The sequence below is a fragment of the Pundamilia nyererei genome, unplaced genomic scaffold, assembly GCF_000239375.1.
Source record: "Pundamilia nyererei isolate P.nyererei 1_Seehausen unplaced genomic scaffold, PunNye1.0 scaffold00335, whole genome shotgun sequence".
NCBI lineage: Eukaryota > Metazoa > Chordata > Actinopteri > Cichliformes > Cichlidae > Pundamilia > Pundamilia nyererei.
The window spans coordinates 88,324-99,305 of record NW_005187736.1 but is presented as its reverse complement, the minus strand read 5'-3'; the positions used below and the strand labels follow the sequence as shown (position 1 = coordinate 99,305).

Below are 10,982 nucleotides of genomic sequence, written 5' to 3'. Positions count from 1 at the left end.
CCCCCCCCCACTTTAGCACAACTCAGTTTTTCACTTAGTATTAGTAATCACCATCAAAACAAAAGCTTTTTAGAATATATGCAAAGTCTTGCCACTCAGTTTTAATTATTCTATTGAAAAAATGCATTGCAATTTTTGAGGTAAATTTATGGGTAGTTAACAGGGATGCACAGAGCATGACAAGATGTTAAAGAACCACCTAGTTTTATTCAGGTGTGTTACAGAAGGGAAAAATCTAATATCTGTTGGACAATGGAATCCAAGGACCAGAGGTGGTGATCTCTACCAAATTAACATTCCCACACCCTCTCCATCAACAAACACACATCACATACTAAATAAATAACCTGACATATATATTGAAAAGTCTTGAAATTAGTTTTACAAAAACATATACAATGGAGTTTGTGACTGACTGAGAAAAAGTTTATACGTCTTAAACATATACACAATATTGCTAAAAATATTCACTTTTAGTGATATCCCATTCTTAATCTGCAGAGATTAACATGACTTCTATCCACTCTCTACAAGTATAATAGCCCCAACTCTTCTGTGAAAACTTTCCACAAGGTTTAGGAATTTATGGGAATTTTTGACCATTCTTCCAGAACCGCATTGCTGAGGTCACCCACTGGTGTTAGATGAAAGGTCCCGGCTCACAGTCTCTGCTCTAATTCAACTCAAAAGTGTTCTGTTGGGTTGAGGTGAAGACTCTGTGCAGGCCAGTTCTTCCACACCAGACTCACTCATCCATGTCTTTATGGACCTTGATTCATTTGTGCACTGGTGTGCAGTCATGTTGGAGCAAGAAGGGGCCATCACCAAACCCGTCCTACAAATTTAGTAACATGAAATTGTGCTTTTCTCTGTAAACGATGAAGGTTGCACAGACAGAAATGTTGTAACTGAATAAAAACAGTTATGTTAGCAGCAGTTATGTTATTATATTATGTTTTTCTACATTTTCTTTCTCTAAGCACTTGTCGCTTGATTCAGGTGTGCAGAGGTTTTCCTAAAATTAGCATGAAATTATGCAAAATGTCTTCTATGAGTTCTAAGAGTTCCTTTCACTGCAACTAAAGGACTATGCCAAACTCCTGAAAAAAGCAACAAAAATACTCCACACCATAACCCCTGACCACCACCCAACTTTACACTTGGCACAATGTAGTCAGACTGTTCTTGTATTTTTCTCGTACTACTAAGAGTACATCTTGGAGGGGTGAGTGGAGAACAGCTTGTTTATTCTCATTTATCAACGCACATCACCATTTTTCTGATCCTGCACGCTCAGTGTAACCAGGTCCAAGCAACTCCTGCCCCCAAAAGTTGATTCTGTTCATCTGGACGTAGCGTTTTCAGTGGGAGAAATGTTTCATCACTCATCTAAACGACTTTTTCATTCTCAGCTGACTGCAGGTTTCCCCAATATTAGAAACAGTAAATTTGCACAATGACTGAAACTAGCACTACTGAAGGAACAATGGGCTGGGAGGTCAGTTCCTTGATCATTAATATGCAAATTGTCATGACCATTGATCAACAATGACAGATCAAAGCTCACTGATCAAAGACCACTAATCAATGGCATTTCACAGAGAGTAGGGGAATGGCTGCAATCACAGCATTGTAAGATGGCGAAAGATGTACCCTTAGGCCCCATCCTCAATTCAGAGATGGTCTTTCCTTTTTCACATAAATGGCCTCCTTGACTCCCTGCTCAAACCAGGCGATGAGCATGAACCAAGACGTCTTTGCATCCTGCTTACCACCTATTTGACCTGCTGCCCTCCGGTCAGCACCTCAGGTCAATCACGTCCCATACCTTACAACCGGCTTCCTCCTCTGGGCCATTTGGACTGTTAGTATCAGGTGTCCATTTCCTGACTGAGTTTAGTTGGAGGGTGCACACAGGATTTGTAACAAGTCTGCAAAAACCAAGATGTGGTCCAATCTACCATGTGTTGGTGAGGCAGTAGCTCTATGAGCTTCTTTGACAATGAAGATGAAGATCAAGGGCTTCATTTGATCTCGTAGGACAGTCAAGACGTGTGAATCCAGTCAGGTAGGACGAGAGAATTTTATGTCAATAGCACCTTTAGAATTATACTTACATATATACGTCAGAATCACTGTCCAGGATGAGGCAACGAACATCCACAAATAGATCAGGAAGATGGACACAGCTTAACACGTTCTTATGGAAGGACAGGCCCCCTGCACAGTGTGTAACACCAGCAGACAGAGGAAGTGGCTCACATTCACTAATCATGGCAGCATAGGAAGAAGCTTTTATGTTTAGAGGTAGGGGTGTACCACAGCAGTTAAGACCTCAGGTGCAGGCTGCTCTAGCAGCAGGGTGCAAGATGGTAGCAGGAAGGGCATACATGGCACGCCATATCCAAGTGACTGACGTAGTATACAGAACCATCTGTGCCTGGAAATCAAAACTTCAACATGGGTGGTCGAGAATCACAGCTAGGATTCTGTGGGACATCCAGATACAGACATACAAACTGGTGATGGCTAATCAACCGGACATAGTAAGGGCAGACAGGTAGAGGAAGACGGCCACAGTGAAAGATGTAGCTATACCGAATGACGATGATAATCAGGAATAAGGAACACAAGAAGCTGATGAAGTACCAAGGCCTGAGAGCAGAACTTGAGAAGATGTGGAGGGTGAAGTTAACAGTGGTGCCAGTGGTAATCACAGAACTCTTTGTAGTGACCCCCAAGCTACGCGAGTGGCTCCAGTAGATTGCAGAAACAACATCCAAGATTTCTATCCAGAAGAGCGCAGTCCTAGGAACAGCAAAGATGTAGAGCAGTGGTCCCTTTTTTGCACCACGGACCGGTTTATGTCTGACAATATTTTCACGGACTGACCTTTAAGGTGTCGTGGATAAATACAACAAAATAAAACCAGTACCAGAAAACCCAAAATTTATTCACAACACACGGGAATAAAACCCAGGGAAAACGAGTTAACGATTTAAAAAAAAAAAAAACAAAACAAAAAAAAAACAAACGATAAAAAGCAAGCACCCTGAAAACCATAAATATCACACCCGAGCCTCAAGTCTTGCGGCCCGGAACCAAACCCGGGGGGTTGGGGACCGCTGCTGTAGAGGATACTGGTAGAGGACCTGACCTTGAAAGACAGATCACTCTGAGGGGTGAGGGGAATTTTTATAAGGACTTCAGTTCATCACACTTTATTAAAAGTTAATCAAACACAAATTAAGCTAATGTTGTTTTGTTCAAAGCTTACTAAATGAAACGATTTTGAGACAAATTGATCACTAAAAATATTAACATTAACTGCAATACTGAAACCACTGAACCCAACATGTCACCATGCATACTATTAATACATTAAAGAGATTATTTGTAGTTAATAGTTACATTACTTAGCAAATGAATACTGCAGCCCACCTGGCTGGAAGTAAACAAAGTTGAGAAATATACACGTGTAGCTTATCACACAGCAGGCAGTTACGCACAGCTGAAATACACAGAGCTTCACATAGCCATTTGTCTAACCCTATTAATTTCAGCAGTATAATTAAGTTTCATAGGACACACTGGAAAAAAGAATTTATTTAAGACCAAGTAGGTGCTATACTGAAATACTGACAAAGTAAACAAACAGAGCAAAAGGAGTTACTCTATTTAATGACTTGATATATTGCAGAACATTTTTTCTTGTCACATATGACCTGTGGAAAAAAAATTAAAATCAGCAAAACTAAAACTGATTTAATTTTCTTTACATAATCGGTGATGCTACATCATGTGTTTTAAGAAGATGGTGGACAGACTGACCTTCACAGACACCTGTTCAGGCTGAAGATAAGGTCAATAATAAGAGCCCGACTTATACTGGCCTATCACATGTTTCTATTAGTGTACATTTTGTTCGATATGAGGAAACATGAAACTTTTTCTATTACAGGACAGACATGGAGATAATTAAGCTTAATTAACATGAGATAAATTATCACACAATTAGTTTCAACTCCATTTTGTTCGCATCAAAGTTGAGAATTAAGTGAACCACTTATTTTCCCTTTAAAAAAAAATTATAATAGGCCTTTTTAGTGTATTACAGATTCAGAGTATCAAACAGCAATAGTCTACAAATAAAAGTTTCCAATATGACCTTTTTGTAGCAGTTCATAAGAATACAATACGCCAGAGAATACCTCCTCATCTACATGACACATATCCTATTTATTCTCCTGCTTTTCTCTAAACATCTCAAAGGCTCAATGTATAATGTAGGTAGTAAAGAAAAACAAACAAAGTAACTAACTGATACTTATTTTATCTGGTGGTTTTAATAATAGTGGTTAGTGCTATAGACAATTAAAAAATAAAAATAGTTATTTGCATATAACCAGTGGTGAGTTCTGAGTTGGTCTTTACTGTCATCACATGTGAAATAGGTGATTTTAATATTAATGGTCAAAAGTTTTGGAACACCCCAATTATTTCAGTTATTTATTGGAATTCAAGTTGCTTAAGTCCAATGAATAACTTGAAATGGAACAAAGGTAAATGGTGAACCGCCAGAGGTTTACAAAAACAAAAACAACACCACCCCTACCCCAAACTGAAAAATAATGTACATTTCAGAGTTATACAAGAGGCCTTTTTTCAGGAAAACAAAAATGTGTTAACAATTTAAAGCTGTTCTGTAGAAATGGAGGTTTATAAAGCCTTGAAAGCTGGTGCTACTAATTCCTACAGGTGTTCCAACTTTTCTGGATTACTTCCAACCCCTCTGTCTGCATAAAAGCAGTGTTGGAACACATTGTGTTACCATATTCTCGTGAGCATCAGTTGAAAAAGGCATCGCAATGGAAGAGAGACGGACCATCAAAATGTACGTCTTCCTACAGAGAAACTGCAAAGAAAGGCGTCAATGAGTACAGTTTTCTCCACCATCAAAAGTCACTCAGAAACTGGGGTAAACTCTGACATGAAGAGGTCTGGCAGACCCAAAGCCACAAATGAATCAGAGGACAAGTTTCTGAGAGTTAACAAGCTTGCATGATGGACGGCTCACAGGACAACCCAACCCTTTCGAGCACAGATTAATAGTGATCGTAGCAGGGAAGTCTCAGTTTCAACTGAAGACTTCAGGCTGCAGGTTTGACAGGACGAGTTGCAGCAAGAAAGACATTGCTAAGACGTCAGAATAAGAGGCTTGCCTGGGCCGCGGCTACCACAGCATTCTGTAGCGCCATGCAATAGCCTCTGGTATGTGCCTAGTTGGCCAGGGGTTAGCACAATCTCCAGACTTAAACCCCATCGAGCTGGTTTGGGTACCACACATTTATGGGAACTTATTTAACACATATGGGAAGAACTTTATGAAGAATATTTGATTTCTAATGTAGAAAGAAAGCCATGGGTATGTTCAGCTGTTATATCTGCCAAAGGTTTCTACTTTGATGAGTGAAAAATTTAGAATAAGTCCTTATTTGTACAAGGCTTTCATTTCAGAGTGCAATGAGACATTAAACTGAATAATTTTCAACAAAAACTGGAAAAATTGGGGTGTTCTAAAACTTTTGACCAGTAGAGTAAAATTCTGTACACACGTTCCATAACCAATGTACTAAAATAAAACTCTTTGCAATATTATACTTTTACTGGAGCATCCATTTCTGATATAACACCAATGAAGATGAAGGAAACGATGAATATAGCTATGATATTGTTGAGATATAAGGACTAACTATCAGTGCTTTTTAGCTAAAATGTGTGAGGTTTGCTCAATGTTACTCATTCAGTGAAAAGATGTATCAATAAAACATCTATATGCATGCAAAGTAAGGTATTAGAGTATGGTATAAATAGAAAATCTTGATGTGAATACTCCACACAGTGAATATTAGCTGTAGTCATGGTTCTGTCGGGCAAGCTGCTACCTCACAGAAAGAGAAGAAGTGGTTTACAGAATATCTACAGCAATTAGGAAGCACAATAACAACCTCAAACACAAAAGTGCACTCACAGTCACACCAGTAAATGGCAATACATCTAGAAAACAATGAAAAGCATTTCCCCATCAAGAAGACGAGCTCAACAAAACTTAAAGTCACAGTTTTCTTTTACATTTCTGACACACTAAGGTGCCTTTATGGTGCGCTTTGATTCAGAACAGTCCATGTCATAAACGAAAAAGGCAACATGACTGCTGTGAGATCCAACAGAAGTCCTCCATGAAAAAAGTACCGTGTGATCCTTTTATCTTATTTCTAACAAGATCTTTTGATGGGACAAGGTTATTTTTTTTCCACCACAATACGACACTTGACCATTTTTCACTTAACAAAAACGTATTTTTGAAGTCATTCGAGTGAGATACTGAAGTATCTCGATGAGCATAAAATGTGTTTTCTTGTCCCAGCTCTGCCGTGTAGTAGTTCGAGTCTGACTGAATTCCATTGTTTTCCATTTCAACAGCACACAGAGGGCCTACAACATGTCCCAGAAGTTAGAAAATCCACAATTTTTGTCGGGAATCTTTCTTTTCATTTACAGATTGAATATCCCCGTTGTAGGTATGTTCTCAGTAGTTGTGTGCACTTCTCTCCGGCTGCTGTCTATAGTGTGGAGATGACTGTTGTTCATATAAGAGATGCTTAGGCCTCAGAACTCAGAGAGGTCCGTGTTGGACTTGGAGGGAGGCGAGCCGCTGCACTATGCTCTGTGCGGAAACTGTAATCATACTTACATAGGGAGAGTTGCATATTATTATTAATTAGTATGGTCTAACAGAAATGTTCTTATTGTTCACTAAAATCATAATTTCATTTACCTATCTGCAAAATACAGTGTTGATTAACAATCACATACAGTAATTTATTAATCCTCTAGTGGACAATCTGTACTTAAGCAAATACTACTTCATTATTCATCTCTGGAGACCATAAATTATACTATGAGAAATGTAACAAAGTCTTATGTCTACTCACCTCCTTTTCAATCTCAGCCAGTGATTTAATTGTAATACCCATCAGATCCACCTGCTGCAGCTGTACATGGAGAACAGGAATGCTGAGATGTGTGAACAAGCTCAACTTCAAGCATGTTGCAATTGTGTGAGAGTAGTGTTGGGAGACTTGTATTACTACAACGTGACTTATTTGAAGGGTTAAGTCGAATAAAAGTTTGCCATGTTTCTAGGTGCAGTCTGAACATTGTGATAGAGGCTCAACAAATTTATCAGCTCATCACTCAATAAAAGGTTTATGCCACAGCCGCCTTCAATGAACAGAATTGGTCATTTAGAGCAATACTGGTAACACTGCTATTAGCAAAATCCGTTTTTATGTTTCTGTAATAATTGATCTACCAGTATGCCGAAGGTCTTTAAAATATTTTGAATGCTAAAATATATATTTATTGCTACTATCCAGTCATTTTCAAATTTACCATTTCATAAATAAGCATTAAATATATTAAAGCATGTTACATACTAAGAAAAATTAAATTACTTTTAATTTGAATACCATCTGTCATTATGGAAAATGTTACTTAATACTAATCTCTTCCCAACAAGATGCAAGAGTTAATTTGTGCTAGCTAAGCAATAGTGGTATTGATAGTGTACCCTTTAGTGCTTCACTGAGATTTGGCTGAGTGAACTTTGAAGAGGCTCACTCATCACTCTGGATGGCTTGCAACGGCCACAGGATATCACCAGAGAGTGATGAATGAGAAAGGGAGGAGGAATAGCGATGTTTGTGAATGAGAAGTGAAATAACACTGGACAACACTTCCTGAGTGCTGATTGAATGAGGAAGAAACTACATAAGAAAAAAAAAGCTCAAGACCAGAAAAGCTCCCCACTGCTCAGGGACTGTGCAGACCAGCTCTGTGATCATGCGCATGTTTATCTGTGGGAGACATCCTGTGTTGTTCCAGTACTGTCTAACCATTTCACACTTGTAATCTTAACTTCCCACCTGATGAAGACAATTAGGGAGGATCGTCCTCAACCACCTCGAAACTCTAGTAAGCATGCTGCTGCCAGACCCCTGCAGTTCACTTTACGTCCTGGAATTGAGGTGGATGATGCAAGCATCTACCTCCATACATTACTGTCATGCCTAAGAATACTGGAAGCACTGTGAGGGTCATGTTTTTTGACTTCTCTAGCACTTTCAATACAATTCAACAGGCACTGCTAAGATTGAAAAGCTGAAAAGGAGCAGGAGTCGACCATAACCTTACACTATGGCTATCGGGCAATTTTTTTTAAAAAGCGGTTGTCTGATGGGGAGGTGGCAGCACGGAGTGGGACGGGAAACAGGTTAACAGTCTGAAAACATGGGCCAGCTCTTGCCTGGCCAGTCCCCTTGACCGCATAGAAGAGGTAGGGGAGAAAAGGATCTAATGGCCATTATGAACAACATCTCTGACCCCCTAAATAAGATTATAGAGGTCCTGAGCAGCTCCTTCAGCAGTAGAGCGTTTCAGCCACAATGTAGGGTGGAGCTCTATTGTAGGTCTTTCATCCTAACAACAGTCAGACTGTAACTACACAGGATAAATACCGTTTAAAAACAAATGTGTATTATTACCACTCTCACTGCACTTTAAGTACATATGAAAGTCTTGATGTATTTTACTGTATACAGTAACCATCTATAAATAGTATTGTATTTTTGCTTTTTTGTACACTACTCTTACTTTTTCCATATTTTTATTTTTCTACCATCTCTAATTTTCTTTTTATTACTTGTGTTGCTGTAACAAGTTATTTCCCAAGAGTTTGGGATTAAATAAAGTTTATGCCTATTTTTACTGTTATTCAGTTGCATTCCTGAACAGAAAATTTTGTTTTTTTGGTTTGTTGTTATGCTTGATTAATTTCTGACTTCTCAGTGTCCTGGCTTAAGTTTGGGAATAAAAATATGAATTCATTTAAGTTAATTCTGTACTTTTTAGTTTTAAACAAGCTTTTCACAGATTTCTAAATTGTGGGTATTTTCTTGCTTTTATGACATGTAGGTCTAATAAATTTGTTAAGCACTGTATCCCTTTCTTGCAGGGTACAGCAATCTCAACTAAGAAATATATGTAATCTGATATTCACGTACCAAATACACATCAGACAATGTAATGAAGCTTAGTGTATGAATGTAAGGCTACTTACAGCTTTTGGGCATATACTGTGGTTGTTGTACTCTTTTTGAGCAGAGATGTTAAAGCAAAACACTGGAAATTGATACAGGGGGACATGTTGGCAAATATCACTAGGATTAAAACTTAAGACTTACATCAGATGAGGCACAGGCAAACTTCTCAGAGATCATAAAAGGCACCCCGTCCATTGCTGAAAGAGAAAGGTAAAAAAAAAACGTTACATAATTTCATCTCGTAAAAGAGATCAAGTAGTAACCCATTCAAACCATAAACTGAATAACAGCAACGACTTGAGACTGTTAAACAAATGACAGTGTCCACATATACAGAGATGTGGACATGGTCACCTTCAACACGCAGTCTATTATGAAGAGAGAGCTTAAAAGCACACAAAAGTGAAGCTGTTGATGTGTCATCCCTACCCTCATCTATGGCCACAAGCTCTGGGAAATGAACAAAAAAAATGAGACTGAAGCTATAAGCAGTAAGAATTAGCTTTCTCTGCAGGGTGGATGGGCTCACCTTTAGCGACAGGTTGCTTAGGCTGCTGCCCCCATGATCCAGCCCAAGATAAGTGGTAGAAGTTCAATTAACTGGTAAGCTACAGCTATTTTTTCCCCTTCTGATTAGATGAAAGCTTATTATTATTGTTTTAATCCTACACATTTCGTTACACTATAATGACTTAAATATACTATATTATTTCAACACTTAGGGCATATATACGTGTATGTGTGTGTGTTCTTGTCTAGCCATCTTTGTGAGGACTGAAATCTGCATTCTACTATACTTGTGAGAACCAACAGTCACTTGTGAGGACACACTCGCCGGTCCTCAAAAGTTTGAAGGCCTTTTTGAGGCTCAAAATGTGGTTTTAGTGTCAGGGTTACAATTAGGTTATGGTTAGGTTTAGGGTCAGGGTTAGGCATTCATTTTTAATGGTTAGGGTTAGGGTAAAGGGCTAGGGAAACCATTATGTCATTGAAGGTCCTCACTAAGATAGTTGAACGGGGTTGTGTGTGTATGTGTGTGTGTGTATTCATCTTTAAATCAACAAGGGCGACTGAAACTGTAAAGACCTGACCTGTAATAGCATACAGGTTGGAGTTCTGGTGCTCATAGTCTGGTCTGGTAGTATTTTTTCCTCTGAAGCTGGCAGGGAGGGTCATGGAAATATGCCTTGAAACAAAAAGAAAAACATTAAGCACCTCAGTAGTTCAATATATATGTGAAAGTGAGCCAAATAGCAAAGAGTTTAAAGAAACTATCACTATCCACTCCTGCTGTGTCAGCTAGAACTAATCCTGGACTGTCAAATTGCACAGTTAAGCAAAGGAAGTTGGGTTGTACATTGGAGCTGTATCCAAATTTTTGACTATGGCTTGTTGGGTAATTTCTCTTCATCCTAGAGTACTTATTCATACATCGTTATAATGTACTTAATTTGAAAATGATCTTTGCTACAGTAGCTGAAATATATATATTTTTGATGGTGGCTCCTCCTCTTTCACGGGTTTCTGCTGTGATCAATCAATCGATAGATGAAGTGGCTGATGTCCACAAATCCTACTAGTGGCTGGACAAAAACACGCCACAGAGGCAGTAATCATGGAAACACAGGAACAAGCTCTGAGGACAAGATCCATGGAGGCTGCGGTCTATCACATCAGGCAAGATCCCAGGAGCAGGCTGTGTAAAGATGCCTCGGAGAAATCCAGCATATAACAGCAGGGTGCAAGATGCTGGCAGGCAGGGCATTAATGGAACGCCATAACCAAGTGGCCGGCATTAGTATACAGAAAGATCTGAGC

The 10,982-nt window shown here is 38.9% G+C and overlaps 1 protein-coding gene across 1 annotated transcript in view; it reads right to left on the bottom strand.

Moving 5' to 3' along the window:
* Positions 1–3,054: 3,054 nt before the first annotated feature.
* The window catches only part of mvb12ba (multivesicular body subunit 12Ba), a 34,153-nt gene continuing 26,225 nt past the window's right edge, over positions 3,055–10,982 (bottom strand). Inside the window, exons 7-10 of the mRNA XM_005751934.1 lie at positions 10,256–10,350; positions 9,306–9,361; positions 6,996–7,055; positions 3,055–6,749 (exon numbers count right to left, since the gene is read on the bottom strand). Of these exons, the coding sequence (XP_005751991.1) occupies positions 6,663–6,749; positions 6,996–7,055; positions 9,306–9,361; positions 10,256–10,350 (298 nt within the window). The 3' untranslated portion in view covers positions 3,055–6,662. The remainder of the gene's footprint in view (positions 6,750–6,995; positions 7,056–9,305; positions 9,362–10,255; positions 10,351–10,982) is intronic.